An 18,187-nucleotide genomic window follows, 5' to 3' on the forward strand; every position below is an offset into this window, starting at 1 on the left:
TTTGACAGTGTCTTAACTTTTTGTATTTTGCTGTAATTTAGAATCAGGAACCAAACTATATCAGTTCTAAATCTGTTGGAGATGTTGGATTTAACACACTCCCCTTGTGGCTGGTCATTTAATTAACCTTGTCAAGCATATCTGATGTAATCTCCAATCTAATTTCATCTGTTAATTTAAAACCGTTCTTAACGAGGCCAGCCCCCCAGCTAATCAAGTGTCAGGTATAGATGCATTAAGGACTTGGTTAATTAGAGCTGTCAGAAAATGGCCAAATATGGACAGAGAAGGAGGCTGGATTTCCCTTTATTACTTTCCTGGGAGAGTTATTATTTTCATGGGAATCACCTCACGTGGTATCACTGTGTGACTGGGAGTGTTTGTTTGTGGGGATGAATCGAGACGAAGAGGACGATGAAGGAAGAGTGATAAAGTCAGATATGAAGAAATATTTAGTTTATTCACAATAATCAAATATGACTCTTTCCAACTTGTGGCAGCTTCATTTCCTGTTAGACAGGAAATTGGGCCTTTGCATTTCAAGGAATGATTCCCCATCTCATATTTATCAAATAATATGCAGTTTCTCTCGAAGGAGTGTAATGTCAAATTATATTGAAAATTTGCAGGAGGCTTTCAAACAGTTCCATATCACTGGAAACATGTTAAAAATGGACTTCTGTGAAATTACTGGCAATACTTTCATTAACTTTTGAACTTTTCGATTCATTTTCTTTTTTTTATCCAACTTTCTCTGATTTTCCATCAGCATTAAAAATGTTTAATTGCAATGATAATTTAAAAATAAACCATTTGTTTTTGAATTGCCAGCTACCTTATTAAACTGTCTGTGTGAGTGTGTATACATGTGCATGAGTATTTCAGTACATAAAAGGGGTTTAATAGGCTCAAATTCCATCAGAACCACCTCATCATGGTTAGTGATGGAACCTCGTTTATGGGTTCTAAAACTGTATGGTTGATCAAAACTAAATTAGCTTGGCTTCTGCACTCTAACACCATCTGTTGAAGATACTATGTTAATGTGTTAATTAAACATAAATTTTACATCTAAAAACGACACCGTTGCATATTATAGCATTTTACTCCTGTCTCTTTTCTTTTATTGTAATTTAGAATCAATAAAATTGTAACTATTCAAGTTCAGGGATGCTAGAAAAATGTTACTGTAGAACTTGTAGAGTTCAAGTGGTCAGCTCATTAATGCAAATGTCTAATTAGCCAGTCACATTGGCAGCAACTAAGTGCATTTAGCCATGTAGACATGGTCTTGACGACAGTCTGAAGTTCAAAGAGTGAGCCAGAACTGTCAAGAAAGGTGATTTTAGTGGCTTTGTATGCTGCATGGTTGTTGGTGCTAGGCCGGCCTGTCTTGAGTATTCAGAAACTTTTCCCACACAACCTTCTCTGGGGTTTAGAGAGAATGTTCTGAAAAAGAGAACATATCCAGTAAGCTAGCTCTCTGGGTAAAAAATGTCTTTTTGATCCCAGAAGTCAAAGGAGAAGGACCAGATTGCTGAAAGAGTTGAGTTGATTAGCTTAGTGTGAATTAGCTTAGCAAAAAGACTGGAAGCACTGGGAAATACAGATAGCTCAAACTATTCTAAAACAACAAACACTCATTTTAAATTCTATTTTGTGCAGAGTTTAAAGATATGGACAGAAATGTATTTTAACTTTGGACGAGCAATAGCTGTAGCAACCATAGCTGCTCCCACTGTTAAGCTAATCGAAACAGAGCTCCTGCTCCAGTGCACAGACATAGGGCTGTTTGATACAATGATTTATATCGGATGACGATATTAAAACGTCTATTGGGTCATATTACGCTGTCGTTTGTTTCGTGGTGTCGTAAAATAAACTGTTTATGGCAATATTTTTTTCATCATGTTGATGGTCACCGTAGTGGCTATATTAATTTCTTAGTTCTCTCTTTATCTAATATATTTAATATAACCACACTACAGTCGGACAAGCAACTGTTTTTTGTCGTTAGCAACAACGACAGTAAACCCAGCGTGTGGCTCCGCCATCCACTTGTTTATTTTCCACATATTCCTTTCACAATAAAGCTGAAGATCCTGTTGAGGTTTTCAAAATAAACTGAATTTATGACAAAATACATTATTCTCAAACATCAAATTTCAGAAAATGGTGGCTGTTAAAACTTATATCTAAAATATATGGTTTAATGCATTGGTCAAAACACTAGCCATCACAAAACACAGCTGAAAACACTTATAGAAATTCAAGTTAGGGAGAAGGAAATGCAGCATATAATAAAAGAAATAGAGAAATTACAGCATTGACCACTTGGCAACAAACAACAGTGACTTTCCCCTAAAAATGTATCTGGCACAAAGGATGGCGTTTCTGAGGAGAGTCGGTGCGGTGTAGAGCCTCCCTAAAAATAGAAAGGATTGAAAATTAAAATGGAATAATTTGTTAGAGGCAGGATGTCTGGAAATAGAAGAAATGAAAGCATGAACAGCCTCCCAGGTTACAGCTGAGCTGCCCACTTACTTACACGTGGCTGTGTGTGTGTGTTTGCGTGTGTTTGTGTGTGTATGTGCGCTTGGCCTAAGTGTGTGAACATGCATTTCTGTATGTGAGCATTCAGCTTGTGTGTGTGTGTGTGTGTGTGTGTGCGCGCGCCTGTGTCTGAGGCACCATCTGTGTTGCCATGTGCAGCTGCGTTCCCTTGGAGCCCAAGACCCGAAACTCAGCTGTTACCAAGACAACCCCCACACACCCCATACCTGGTCTACACACAGACACACGTACACACACCCACAGCATTTCAAAATCACCTTAAGGTCTTACACTGTGTGTGCTTTTAAATGAACAGATGGACTGAGATGGATCATTCCTCAGAAAGTGTGTGTGCGCGCGTCTAAGAGGGAGACAGAAACACGCAGTGACAAGCAGATGGGAAGTCTATGTTTCAGTTCTGGATGACTTTCTCTTTTACTCGAGAACGTGCGACATGTGTGATGTGAGGCTGATCTTAGTCTGCGCTAAAATACATATATACAAGACTTTTGTTTTGGAAAGAATTTCATCATGTTCATCTTTTTCTGCTTGTTAGGTCTATTCTGCTCGGAGCATTTAGAAAGTTCCCGTATTAGCTTTTGCTTTGAGAATATTGAGTCATCGGCAGGGCTGTGTGCACAAAGAGCTCCCCTTTCTGAACAAAGTGCATAAAATCTGAGCAAGTGTCTTGGAATATAAAGTCACGGGTGTACCCATGTAATGTCAAGACCATTAAGTGTACCATAAACTGTTAAGAGAAACATAAAGTATATATAAACTTATAATAATGACTTGTGCTCTGGAACATATTATCACCAAGGTTCAGCTGCCGCGATTCGTCCATGCACCTAACTGCATTCCCTTCAGCACTTCCCTTCTTTCCTTTAGACAGATAATTTAATTTTATGCTGCGTGTTATCAGGGCCCCTAACCTGGGAATAGACATGATAATTAACCTCTTAGCCACAGTGCATAATCCCTATAGATTATGCAACGTGCCCATCAAATATACAAGTACACTATTTGTAAATCCAGTATTTATGTTCTTCCTGTCACTGGAGTCTTTTCACTGCTTCACAAATCCAGGCTATTTAGCAAGCCCCTGAAGGTCCAGACCTCTACGATGAGAGCCAGTGGTATGTGACAAGAGTTTTTAGCAATATTTGACAATTGGTGCTCCTAAATTAAGGCCAGAGTACAATCTGGCTCCAGAGGAGCTGTCTGGACTTGTTAAGAGTATGAGTGTTTTTCCAGCCGTGTGCAGTTCTTGCAGATTTTTTTTTTAACTCTCTAGCACAGAGGCAAGATTTATGTGGAAAGGATCAGTGCGTTGGTTAAATCACTGAAGTATGCTGCTGCCAGAATTAAACAATGTGCTTATGCAAGCCTTGTCTAACTGTGGCTAGCTGTCAGAAGTGGATAGGGTCTTTGCTCCAACATCTGCTGGGTCCTAAAAAGGCAGCATGCAGAGGGCGCACAGAGAAGCAGAGGAATATGTTTACTGTCTACCTGGAATAAGATATAATGGCTCTCCATATTTCAAGCTGACATATAAATAGTACAATATCGTCAATATCGTCATGTCGTATTCAATATGACATGAAAATTAGTGACTGAGGCTGTAATCACACAGTAAAGTCAATGATATCAAAGACACCTGTGTGTGCACTTCACTTTACAAACTGAGAGGCCACCTCCATCTTTTAGATACAGTCTATGACCGCAACCTGTCTAAACACAGTCAAAATAACTAAAAGCCAAACTGGACTGTGCGTATTTACTCCTCAAATAAATGTGCCACCTTAAGATTGTTCTAACCTACTGAGGAAACTAAGGGAAGATTATTGCACCCCCTTACAGCCCAGAGGTCAAATAAGCTAGCTATGTGACACAGGATGACACAAGGGTACAACAGATCAAATCCAGGCAGTTTTTTGAAAGCCTCAATAGGGAGAGAGCAATAGCAATAGGGTTTTTAAACAGATATGAACAGTTGCTGTTCTAAGTTGGTTTTATTTACTGGCTCACAGGAGCTTCACAGTTCTCCCACAGAGTTCTGTTCGGTCCTTCATATCCACCAGAACTCGTATTGGTCCAATATAATTTTATTGAATCATTCGGTCTGTCTTCACTCTTAGAAACCTGCCAGAGTAGAAACAGTTGAATCAATCATTGGATAAAAACCATCCAGTAATTCAGTGGAATGACTTAATTGAAACTTAAGTATCTGCTCTGAAACACAGCCAGGTTTCCCCTGACAACCATAAATATCCAGGGGAGAAGGGACAATTCAATCCAATAATATGTATTTAACATTAATCTCGGTGTTAAGTAGGCCAAGGTTTAATAAAAAGGGTGAATCGCAGATGATGGGGGAATATAAAAATATATGACAGTCAAAGTAATTCTGGGTCTGTTAAGTGATTTTTTTTTTTCTTTTTTTAACCATACTTGTCAAGTCAAGTGATGGAGGGTTCTCTCAGTGTGTGTGTGTGTGTGTGTGTGTGTGTGTGTGTGTGTGTGTGTGTGTGTGTGTGAAGGTAGTTTTCAATGATTCATTTCCCTCGTTAAGAGTTGTCCTACTTCTCTCCTACAATCCTTTACCTGAATGTTTTCTGCTCTTTTGTCATTTCCTTTAGACACACACACACACACACACACACACACACACACACACACACACACACACACGTTTGGTATGCTGTCCAGAAAAATAATCTCATTGACATATACTGTTTCAGAAGTACTTTGATTATTCTGCCTGTCATACTCTTTACAACAGTTCTCGTGTAAGGTGCATAAAATCACCTGGATTTGCATAATAAAATATGCATTTGTCCGCACATAGAAAGCACACTGCAGGTGAAAGATTTCTATAAAAGGAAAGAGGGAGAGCAAGCAAATGAAAAGACAGACGAGGGACAGCATGACGACAAAAACATCTTGACGCACAGAGGGAAAAGGCTGGGAGGCGAGGAGATTTGAGCGAGGATCTATTTTAGTGATAAAATGTGAAAAGCAAAGAACAGGGAACCCCAAAGAGTGACAAGTGAAACAGACTAATGATGTGAATACCAGCTATAAGATTTACAGGAAGTGAGTAAGACAGACACCAGATTTATATGAATTTCCCATCTTATCGTGTCCCTTTTCCTCACTTTTCATCTATATGAAATATTGCTGGCATCGCAGTTCAGTTCATCCTGGAATTTGGGATATTGCTGTCAAAACAAATGACATAATTCAGAACCGGCGGGTGTTCAGTGACTCTGCTGTTCATTTGAGACCGATTTTAAATGTCAACTTAAAACAAACAAGAGCTGATTTGTACATCCACCAAATATTTCGGTAACAGTAAGATTCATATTAAATGTAATATTGCATGCCACTATGTGCCTATGTGTAGCTCATTTACTTGACAAGCCAAAGCCCGCTAGTTCAATTCCCGCAGGAGATGCAAACCTCCTTTGGGGTTATATCACTACATCACCACTGCTACCTGGTTTTAGACAAAGATATCCTGAGTAAATGCAAAATTCTTTCTTTTTAAAGACAGATTGTCATCATCCACACTGAGGGGTTTAAGTGTGGACGGCCTGTTTAATGTTTTGGCAAAGCCAATCTGCAGTCACTTGCCGTCTTCGGAACAGCTTTGGTGCATCGAGGAGGCAATAAAACGGCAACAAAACAGATTCAGTCTTTTGTCGGTTAGTGATTAACAAATCTGTTGCCATTTACATGCACAGAGATTCACATTAACTTCTTACTTTCAGAGTTCAGCGAGAATCTCATAGATTTGAAACTGAAAGTTCGTCCACTCGATGTAACTAGAATACAACCAGTTGACAACCACCTGAGTCGAGCCGTTTGTTGCATATTGACACAAAGCAGATGAGTTGTCCTGATTGGTGCAACCTGACTTTCATTGATTACAATGTGTTAGCAATCTGTCAGCATTCATAAATTAGTTGGTAATTATTTGCAAACTCTCACCAATCTGGCTGAGAGTAACTGCAATCAGTCTGAGTCACAGTGCAAGTGTTTGCAGGCAGATTGCCTCCCACCAAGCAACTTGTGCATCTGCCTTTGAAAGAGGTCCGTCAGCGATTGGTCAACTACTTGCAATGGGTCTCGGACAGAAAAATAAATCAATGCAATCATGGAGGAACCGTTGATGTTTACTAGTTGCAAGGAGGTTGGGATACAAATTTGTCCACACAGGTTGTACACTAAGGTTCAACAGTTACACATCTTGTTTGCAAATTTTTAATGGCTTGTGTTGCTAGAAACATTTGTCTGCTTTGGTAGTTTTAGTGATCTAAAACAAAATTATGTGGAGCTGAAACTGAAACTGTGAAAGGCAACAAAGTGCTCTAAACTGCAAAGGACAACGGCACTGCTCACTGCGTGAACCCCCAGGACAAAATCCAGGTTTTGCATTAACACCTCTGAGTTTGTGAAAGTTCTCTGTGTTGCCTACAGTTTACTGTGGACACTCATTAACCTGCACTTCGATAGCAGTTTACAGTGCTGCTTACTTCACACACAGACGCTATCCTGATGAGGATGCTAAGTGCATTCCCACAACCTTCAAATTCAGAGTGGTTTCCTTCAGTTCAAGATTAAATTGATTTGTTCATTTCTTTAGATGTATCTGAAATGAATAAACCCAGTGTAATAAATGAACAGCAATGAGAACTTTTCACTGTTAGAATGCAGCACGATTCTCATATTCAGCTGCTTCTTTATGTGCATCTCTAAATGCCAGCGACGCTACACTGAGGAGTACAGACAAGGCTGTCGGGCTACAATAACGATACAAAGAGGTGGAATCAGATTGAATTTGACTTTGTGGTCACATGACTTCTGTTTGCAAACTCACTTGTGATCGGGGAGAGTGAGTCCTTCCTCTGTTTGTCACACCAAAGAAAACAGAACATAGTTGTGATCACACAGAGGAGCAGTGTGAAACAGTGATGCACCAACTTGAGAAAATTCCTGTCAGTCTTTCTTATTAATGACAACAATACAGCACCAGCCCTCATTTTTCCTCAGCTTCTCACAAATATCCTGCCGCTACAGCCACAAATAGGAACGATGACTCGACTCAGCTGTATTAAATGCAGGCTGCGTTTCTATTTACTGGAGAGATACGCACACACAAAGTCACTCGCCCACACTGACACACACCCTCACGCCACACAAGTGCAAACAAAGTTGATGATTTTAATCACCATAGCATGCTGAGAACACAAACACACCCTCGGGGTGCTAATCAATTACTGCAGAGCTCAAATACACACACCTACTTACTCGCACAAACACACACACACACACACACAATCAAGCTAAACTAATTTCACTCCAAGCCAGATTTTTTTTTTTCTTTTTTAAGTGATTTTTAAAGTGTGTGTGTATTTATACGCCTGTACTGCAGGATGATGTCTGACTAAAAAAAAGAAAAATCCCACGCAAGCCCACCAACACACACACACACACACACACAAGACATGTGAGGCTTCAGTGGGCACTTTTTCTCTGAGTTTGTTAGAAATTCTAATTTCGAGACTGGCAGAAGTCAAAGCCTCCTCGTCCTTTTCCATCAATCAAAATAAGCAGCGCAGTGACACCAAACATAAAGACATTTCCATATGAAAACAGTTGCGTTTTGGCATTGACCAACTGAAGGAAACCTCATGTTTATTCAACCTGTAACCAGTTTGTGAAGATTTTTACTTTTGCTGCTCTAAATGTTTTGAATTTCTTCTGAAAAAGATAATTACCCCCCAAAGCTTGAAAGGAAGAAGCTGCTTTTCCCACGCATGAAAAAACAACACCTTAAGTGTTAACTTTAAGTCAAAACTGACAACAAACACACAGACATACACCGAATGTTAACATTCACTGTTGGTTCATGACTGTGCTGACAGAGCTATCATTATGATAATACCAAGGTCTATCATAATTATCTGCTAATTGACTGCCTAACGAGGTAGCGCTCATTAGAATGCTCATTAATACTCCATCATCACCACTGATAGCTGTAATCATAGAGTGATGGGGGTTTCAAGGTCTTACATGAGTGTGTGTGGATACTGTCTGCCCATAGATGTGTATTTACATGTGATTTCATAGTATTGCTGATTGATTCTTCCAGCAGTAATACATTAAAGGTACACATCTGTTGAATATGGAGCTCTGCAGAATCAAAGCTTCATGGCTCAAACTAATTAAGCTGCAAGTACACTATGCAACTGAATTTAATGAAATACTTTTGTTAAACCCCTTGAATTAAAGCTGAAAATTTGCACTTCAGTCACAATTCGGTTTTATTTATATAGCTCCAAATCACCATCACCTCAAGGCACTTTACACTGGAATGTAAAAATCATACAATACAGAGAAAACCCCAACAATCAGACAGCCTCCTCTGAGCAAGCCCTCTGTGAAAGTGGGACGGAAAAACACGCTTTTAACAGGAAAACCAGAGGCTCAGGGAGGGGGGGCCATCTGCCACAAGCGGCATATTAGTGAATATGAATCGGCTCGAAATATTTTCTGTTCTGTCAGTAAATGTGCGGCTAATTTAAACTTTAATATCATGGCGCTATAAACCTGAAATGATGAAGTTATCAATGCGATCAATCAATGCGATATTTGATGGGATAAGTTAGCGAGGACAGGGGTGATGTGCTCATGCCTTCTAGTGCCGGTTAAGAGGTGTGCTGCCACATAATGTGAATATAAACAATAGTTGTTGTTTTTTACAGTAATTACATAAACAAACACAATTGTGTCTGAGAGTCAAATTGAGTCACTTGAAATCCAGTGAACTGTTCAAGTTTGTCAGAAAACTTGTCCAAGCATGCAGTTAGCTCTATAAACAAATAACTTCTTGTAATAGCCCCTTTCATTGAGTACAGAGCTGCCAGGTATGTAGTGGTCTGTGTCACATCGCTCTCCTCCAGAGCTGCTGAGAAAAAGAAAACTGTTCACTTTGCTTTTCAACAAAAGCTCCAGATTCATTTGAAAAGTGACTGTTTTACAGTTCAAGCACATTCTTCTTTTTTCTCAGGTCATATTAGGAGTCCATCGACATTCTTTCTTACTCACTATCACAGAAAATTTCACAGTTTTTGTGATTTGGAGGAAAATCATCCCTGAATTTGTAAAGCTTGAAAACAGTCCTCATTGCTTTTGCAGCTTTGCTAGCAAAGGTTCTGATGTCCAATCCCACTTTGCATCAGTCAGTTTCTCGTATTTCTCTCTCTGTTTAGTTTCATAATGATGATTCAAATTTTAACCCTTAAACATACCAATCTGCTCTCCACAAACTAAGCACACAGCTTTTCCTTTGACTTCAGGAAATAAGCACTTGAAGGTCCAGGTCTTGGACCCTGCATTCATATTTTGGGGCTAGCAAAATCAAGGGGACCGTACAGGAGGATCTTATGAAGTAGATTTGTAGATCCTTAGGAAAATCATATATTTACCATGTAAGATAAAAAGAAATCCACTGGTGCTGACACGTGTTTGCCTCACTAACACTACATTTCCTGTGTATGCCACCTGTTGCCACAGACTCATTTGCTCAGGTGAAAGGTTGGCAGTGCTGCAGCTTATGATACACAGCAGTATTTTACCTAGTGTGATTTTGTTTCCTCTCATGATTTCAGAAATGTGTTTGCACACTTCTCTTTAAAGTGATATTACTGTCACCAGGAGGAGGCAGCAATTATTTCAGGTTCTCATTTCAAAGGGACCCTGCAGGCACCCAGCTACACACCTCGAGTAGTTTTCTGCACTGGCTCCCTGTGGCTCCCTATCATCCGGACACCTCTTTGGAGAAATGAGAAAGGATATAAACCAAAATGTGCCAGATTTGTTTAATGACTCCTTCTGTGCTCAACTTTCAGTGTGGTGTCATCTTTAATGTGTGTTTTACCTTCAGCCTGGACTGCAGCTGGTTTAAAGATTCAGCTGCAAAACAGTGCAAATTCATCCTCCGTGTGGCACCGTGTGGCGTCTAACATTGCTGTGCTGTGTGTTGCAGGTATGCCTCTCAGTCTGGACTGCAAGGCATTTTTTGGCTACAGTGGAGAAAACAGAAAGCCCATCATCTACTGGATGAAAGGAGAAAAATTTGTTGAAGAACTTGCAGGGCATATTAAGGAAACTGAAATGAAGTAAGTAAACTATTTTCTAGAGAACCACTGATTCAGTAACATACTCAAAATGATCCTGAAATCAGTGTCCTGAGGGTGGGGAGCAAGTAAATTCTAAGTACATCTACTGCAAGACAGTATCAATTACATTCTCTCAAGTTTACAGGTTTCTATTGTTAATTAATTTCTGAATAGGCTCGACTCCAGCTGCTCTCCTCACACTGTCAGGATCTAATTTGGTCTCTCGTGATTTATGACTCATTGAGGGTTTTCTGACAGCTTTCTTCTCAACTTTTCTAAAAAAAAAAAATTATGAATTCTAATAATAAAGTTAAATTGAATTCATTTTCTCCCCTATTGGGACCAATTACATTGGAGTCTATTGGGAAAAGCCTGATTGTCTGCGGGGCATCAAATATCATTAGAACAACCTGCTGGATCGCTATGGTAACCATCAGAGAATTTACATTGTCTCACACATGTGCACACACACACACACACAGTCGATGTGAGTTAAGAGAATTATGTCTAACATCCATTAATTACACATAAAACAGTTTATCATCAAAATCTATAAAAGATGAAGTTGAAAGCAAAACATTTTATTTAATTAATCTCCGTTGTTCAGTCGGGAGGCGGGAATGATGGCGGTCTTGTTGCTTTCTCCAGTGGGTCAATGCAAAAGGTGTAAAATGAGGTAGAGACTTGACTTGCTACACCCCTGCGTGTTGCACTGAAACAGTCCTCAAGTCTGTGAGTCCTAAACCTGTCCCAAAAGAACCAATCAACAACTGAAACCGGAGACATATTAGCCAATCACGTTGCAGCGCATGTGCACAGTACAGGGGGAAAATGTTTTAGCTTAATTCAGGTAAAGTTTGCTGACTTTGCTTAAAATCTTTTTTCCCTGTATGTTGTATTTGTATACATTAATATGGCTTCATATTTCAAGTATATCCCACCAGAGCACAGAGAACAAATGATCACAGTTATCCGACATAGATTTTTGGTTTTTATACTTACTGAGATAACAAGTAGAGCAATACGCCTGACGTCACACACCTGAAACAGTCAGGACCTGAAGTATGCACACGCATCAGTGCGAATACTTGATTTGTTAATCTGTTACAGTTACAGCTACTGATTAGATCTTTAGGGGCGGGACCAGGACAACCACAGATATCTATTGAGTATACCTGAAATTTAGAGTGCTATAAAACACCACACTGCTTTTCTGTGTTTTTTCTTTTTCAGTGGGTGATCTCGTATAACTCGCCTCATTTCAAAGCATTTGCCCTTTTTCACTCTGCAAAGCGAAGAAGCTAGAAAGTTATTTCAAATCTTAGTGGAGATCCCAAGAAGTTCAGACAGACTTTCCCAGCGCATCTAAGACAGCAAAGTATTTCAAACAGCCTGCAGCATGGTGGTCATCTTTTCTGTAAATAAATGAGCCCGTGAAAGGCTCTGGAAGTGGTCTTTGAAAGTAAGATGGGATAAGGTAGGCAGGATTAGACCAGACAAATCCAGCCTGACTCTTAACTCACCTGTTAATACTCATGTGCATGAGTGCTGCAGACTCATGAATCATAATATTTAATTTGTGTATGGATTTAGCTACTTCAGTTATAGCTACAGCTGCATCATCTCCTCTAAGCAACAGTAGTCAAGCTAAATAATGTGCTACTACCTGAGTTCATGTTGGAGACGTAACTGCAAAGTTTAGGTCCGATGGGGTTCAATGTTTAGTAGATGAGCACTAAATGCTACTGACTGCTGTTGCAAATTCAGCACCTGTGTTTTAACTGAGCAAAACATTTAGTCCATGGGTCATTCCAACCGCACATCGTGCCAACTCCAATCTGAAGGTCCAAAGTTTGAACATATATATTGAGTGCTGAGAAGTTTTAGCTTCATATATCAAATAGTTTTTAAGATACACTTTTTTGAAAAATAGTCCATCGGCCCACTACCACGCACTGAAATATGAGTCAACATTTGAACATGAATATGTCAAAGACTATTAAAGATAAAAGCCTGAAGTTTGCACCGGTCTTTCTTAACATCAAAATAAATCAGGATCTTTAATGTGGACCAGATATATTTCAAATGGTCTGAAAATTTTAAATTTAAAAAAAAATCACACACTAACAAAGAAACTTTACATTGCAAAAGACAACCAGTAACAATTTCTGAATGGTGTGTTGTTGAATTTTACAGTAATACAAAAAGAAAGCTGGATTTTCACGATGGTACTGTAACTGTAACTCACAGGTCCTGGAAATGAAAAATATGAAAATATTTAACAAAATTATTTTCAGAGTTATATTTTTGGGTACCATCTGGAATTTCGTTTTATTCGAAGAGGACAATCTGCTGAAATTTTAATTTTTGTGTTTAATAATATTTTTTGGCTTTATTGGATAGTGAAAGTCAGGAGAGACAGGAAAGCAAGGAGAAGCGGGGAGACACACAGAAAAGGGTGACGGGTTGGACTCAAACCCGAGCCTTTGCAGGAGTATGCTTGATGATCAGGCAGAGTGCATGTGGTGATTTGAGATGGACAAAAGTTTCATTCAGTTCACACAGGTGGGGCTGTGGTGGTCTGTAGTTTTGCTTCTCCCTTCATTATATCTTTAAAATGATTTAAACTGACAAATATTTGGTTTGGTTTTCATCCTGCACTGTGACCTGGCCAATCATGGCCTCTTTAGATTATCACATCAGCTTATTAATTTTAGACATAATAAGCAGTCGTATGAGAAGCAAAAGCCTGTTTGGTTTTCTTTAAGCGCACTACTTAAACTCAGTTAATAGCAGGTTGGAAAGATTCTGGCAATAATTAATGTACCATCTACACTGTGTGTGTCACTGTTTTTCCCCTATTCAGGTTAATACTGCTCCCTTTTGAGCAATACTTCTGCACCATCACGTTAAAGAAAAAGTGCAACGTAGTAATGTAATCTAAATGTTCAAACTGCAGCACGTGGGCATTAGTGTGGTTAACTGACACACTAAGAGCTGTAATCAAAGCTTTAATATTAGAAAGTAAAATGCTCACTTCTGCTCAAAGAGCCTTCACAGGTCATGTTATCAGCCGAGCACAGCAATACTGATATGAATGTTTATCTCCCCTAAAGGGAAATCCTCTTGCCCTCCTCCCTTCATGGGGGAGGTCACAGGTCAGAGTCAGCATAGCAACAGTGGCTCTGAAGCCAGGTGACCTTCAGTGTCTTGCTGGAGGACACTCCAGCAGCAGAGCTGTTTACCAATCCAAGACTGGAACCTCAAGAATGTATCTGCGACTGCTAATCCACCTCCTGCCCTCTGAAAATGTTCTCTCCCGGGAAAATGATGTTGTAGAGAGCAGCACGGTACATGAGTAGGAGTGTTTAAACTTGAAACTAATCATGCCCCATAGTATTAAATTAACCTTTGCCTGATGAGTTCTCAATCTTTCAGTCCAGTCCTCTGGCCACCTCTGATCCAATCATACTGCTATTCCAAGTTCCACAATCGCACTCCAGCAGGTCGACTCCCGCTGTGATGCCCATTAATCTGTCCACTTTAAGCTCCCTTCCCCACGTCCTGCAGCACTGGCCCGAGAACTTTGTCTATGTCTGTTTGCATAGTGTCAAACACAGTCTCGTAGCCTCTGTGATAATGGGAATACCTGTAATTACCAAGGCTTGCTCTCTTACTGACACACTCACACCCTGCAGCACCCAAGAGGATGTGATAAAGCTGCGAGTTTGTGGAGAAAAAACTCCTGCCAACAAGTGCCTCTCTTTGTGAAACCTTACTTCTTTTTCTGGAAAATGTAAATCCATAGTCTAAGTAGTTTAAGTATGTTGGGTTAAAATAGCAGGCGAGACAATATATATGAGCAGTATCATCAGTTTTACTCCAGCTGTTGGCTGAGCTCAGCTTCACCGCTGTCCAGCTTCTTCACGTTTCTGCAACTCTGCTATCACAGTCCGCAGCTCGTTCATGTGCAATGAATTGGTAATTACAGTATTTCCACTTGGGCCAGTGCTTGCTTCATATTTTCACTTGAAGGCAGCCCATATGTCTACTGATGCAGAGAGGCCTTCTTTTACCTGCTTGAAATTCACATCTGTTGTCCAGTCCAACTGCTGTCAAAGCCTCACTGCTTCACTGTTCACAACCTCATCATCAACCATTATTTTACCTTATATTTTCTTTGTCATGAAGCATGGTAGTTAGCCCGTTCTAGGTGCTAAAGTAGGAGGGAAGCAGGGTTTTTATGTTAAAAAGTTGAGGTCTGCATTGCAATTGGGAACACCTTGAAACAGAAAGGTTTATTGTATGCTTCCTGTCGGCAGTGACAAGTACAACGGTCTGAGGAGACAAAGCATCAATAATACAGAAACGAGTTGTTTGATCCACGATGGGTCCAGCTCGCAGCTTAGAAGACTGAATGATGTACTGCAAACATCTTGCTACTACATACTGTACAACAGGGTACCTTCAGAGGTCTGACCTGTGTTATCGCTACACTCCAGTGGAGAAGTTCAGGGAGGTACAGAAGGAGGAGAAGGGCACTGTTGACATGAAGTGAAGAGTTGTAGGATTGGAAACCTGGGAATCTGTTTGAGGAGGAGAGTAGTACCAGACTTTTGGGATAGTGGAAAAATAGGATAAGGCCACAAACAGACTGTCAAATATTGCCAGCCCATTCCTCTGGTGGATCTGCTATCAATAATATTCCATAGCTGACTTGATTTCTTGATTTATAAGCTGTGAGACCTTCTACTCTGGGCTTATTCCTTCTTGCAGCTACCTGGATTCAATTCTGCCCTAGACCCTTTGCTGCATGTCATCCCACCCATCTATCCTTCTGGCTGTCCTCAGTATCTGTGTCAAAGAAAATGCTAAAAAACTACTAAAAAACACACACACATATATATATATATATATATATATATATATATATATATATATATATATATGCACGCACACAGTGCTGACCTTTGAGATACAGCTTGGGTCTGGGTGTATCTAAGGTATCAGTTTCAATAACAAAGACTGATTTATTGTTTAAAGAAAAGTGCAATTGTTGTGTTTTATTTTCAAATCAAAGTTGCACATCCATCAAAGCCTTCAGACATGAGCGGAGAAAGAGAAGAGCAGAGATGATAGATATGATAGAAGAGCACAGTGTGTGATTTTTGTTCGACTTTTGGGACCAGCGACGATGACCTTCTTAGATCTAAGTTCAGTTAAGCAAACTTGGCCTGATTCCATTTGGTGAGTCAGTTCATTTGGTTGAAGTGAGCTGTGTGGTCACATCCACAACAGCAGTCATCGCAAGGCACTTTATATTTGAGAGGGAACCCAGCTGATCAGACAACCAGCCCCATGAGCAAGCACTTCACATTGGCAGGGAGGAACAACTCCCTTTCAGCAAGAAGAGACCTGGGGAGGGGAAGCCATCTGCTGGGACTGGCTGTGGGTGATTGGAAAGCCACAACAAGAGATGCAGGCCTTGATATCATCAGAACAGCAACACAAGTGGAGGCAAAGATGATACAAATGATGAGCATGCACACAGTGCTGACCTTTGAGATACAGCTTGGCACATACATGTAGCTGAACTCAGAGAGGAAGGATACTTTGGCTGATGGTGTCACGTTCACCAAGATGTACAGATTATGAGGAGAAAAACTTGTGCTTTTAACAGTGACTTTTATTTTGAAATGTACCCATTTAATCACCGGAGGACAGAAAGAGGAGAAGGAAAGGAGATGTAGGATATAGATAGCTAATGGCTAGAAGGTGAGAAAAAGGGAGAGGAGTGATGTGTTTTAAACTAAGCATTTTAGCAAGTCTCATCTTTTGACAGCAACCCCTGATGCACTGTCCTAGGAGACTTCAAAGTGATGCACACACTGAAAATCTCTGACACGGAGCAAGGAAAAAAAAGACGTACATGCAGAGATGGTGGTAGTCATTTTGCTGTATGTCTTCCGGCACATTTGACATTTTGAGTCTCATAACCCTTTCTGTAATGTTATCCATCATTATTAACCTGCATTGAGACTTCACTGCTCTTTCTGTGCCTCTGGTGCCACGAGGGAAGAGGAAAGCATGAATATTTAGGAGGTTAGAAGTTCAATTCCCAATGGGAATGCCTGTGCTGAAAGTTTGCGTGTCAATTTTCTTTGCATGCAGCCACTTGGATACAAGCCTCAAGTGACAGATACAGCGCATTTCTGTGGTGAATTACAAACAGAGCTGCAGGAAAATGACTACACAGTGTCTCATCGCTGCTTGTCATGGTTGGACTGTGCCAACTCCCATGTGGTTCAACCCCTGTGTGTATTACAATGTGGCCAGTCTGGATTACTGTACTGTACGCTGAGTCAATGCAGCACATACTGTACAGAAGAAGGATAACAAAATCCTGTGGACCATCTCGCCTGTTTCTGACAAGAGTGCTGATTCTGCACTGAAAACGCTCATTATTTCCAAAATCCTGCTGCCTGCTTGTGTGGTTGAACCAATTACTAGAGATCCAAACCAACCCACCCCAACCTGCAACTAAACCAAGACAGGCTAAACATCAACAATATTACTTTTAATTTATTTTTCATTTTTTTAAGTAATCTGATGCTTCATTGCGGTAAAATTTGTTTTCTACACTTAACGTTGTATTGTCTTTATTTTTCATATAAAAGAGCTCATAACACTCATGAAGTATAACTCGCCACATAGTGAAGATGTTCCTGGACTGTGATCACAGCTTAATGTAAAAATAATGACTTTTTAAAGACTTCTGGTGTCATTACCCATGTGAAACTTTGAAAGCTTGTTTAGGTGCGACTTAACACTTCTGGTGCTGTCCCAGTCCCAGATAATTTGCTCTGAGGTTCAATTACTCAAGTATTAAAAGCTGACTGAGGGTTCAGTTCACAGCATGTTTGTTACATAATTATCTTCCTCCTGAACCGCTGAAAGATTTCGTTAATAGATCTGCTGGGGCACGTAAAAATGTCAGTTTGATAAAATCCTCATTCATACAGTAATTGTTCAATCACAGCTTCCACAGTTTTCTAGGGTCTATGATTTAACAACTGGACAATCAAGCTTTGGGTTTTTCTACATCAAGAGGTGAAGAAGTGCACATGGACGCCAAAGCATCTGGAAGGGTCTTTGTTTGTTTGTTTGTTTGTTTTTGCTTTGTTTTCTTGTATTGACTTTCCAAAATATGATAAGCTATTTATGCACAACATGTTTATTTGATGTCAGCCATTAATGTGAGTAAGCCAGGATAATTAGTTTTCTGCTTTCAAGTCCAAGAATAAGCAGTCGTTAGCTACATGTTGTTTTGGGGGTTTTCCACATAACAACATTAGCTAGCTAAATTCCTCACTCTGAATTTAGTGGTGACTCGAATAAAAGCTTCTGCTTCAAATTTTTGAGGATGCTGACTTTTTGATTTGCACCTT

General features: G+C 39.9%; 1 protein-coding gene across 1 annotated transcript in view; it reads left to right on the forward strand.

Annotated features, from left to right (window-relative positions):
• The window catches only part of il1rapl2 (interleukin 1 receptor accessory protein-like 2), a 506,271-nt gene that overhangs the window by 447,013 nt on the left and 41,071 nt on the right, over nucleotides 1-18,187 (forward strand). Inside the window, exon 8 of the mRNA XM_085419351.1 lies at nucleotides 10,607-10,739. Within this exon, the coding sequence (XP_085275477.1) occupies nucleotides 10,607-10,739 (133 nt within the window). The remainder of the gene's footprint in view (nucleotides 1-10,606; nucleotides 10,740-18,187) is intronic.

Source organism: Rhamphochromis longiceps, linkage group LG2 (genome assembly GCF_057381845.1).
Source record: "Rhamphochromis longiceps isolate RC_006_pf linkage group LG2, R_longiceps_female_GT1.1, whole genome shotgun sequence".
NCBI lineage: Eukaryota > Metazoa > Chordata > Actinopteri > Cichliformes > Cichlidae > Rhamphochromis > Rhamphochromis longiceps.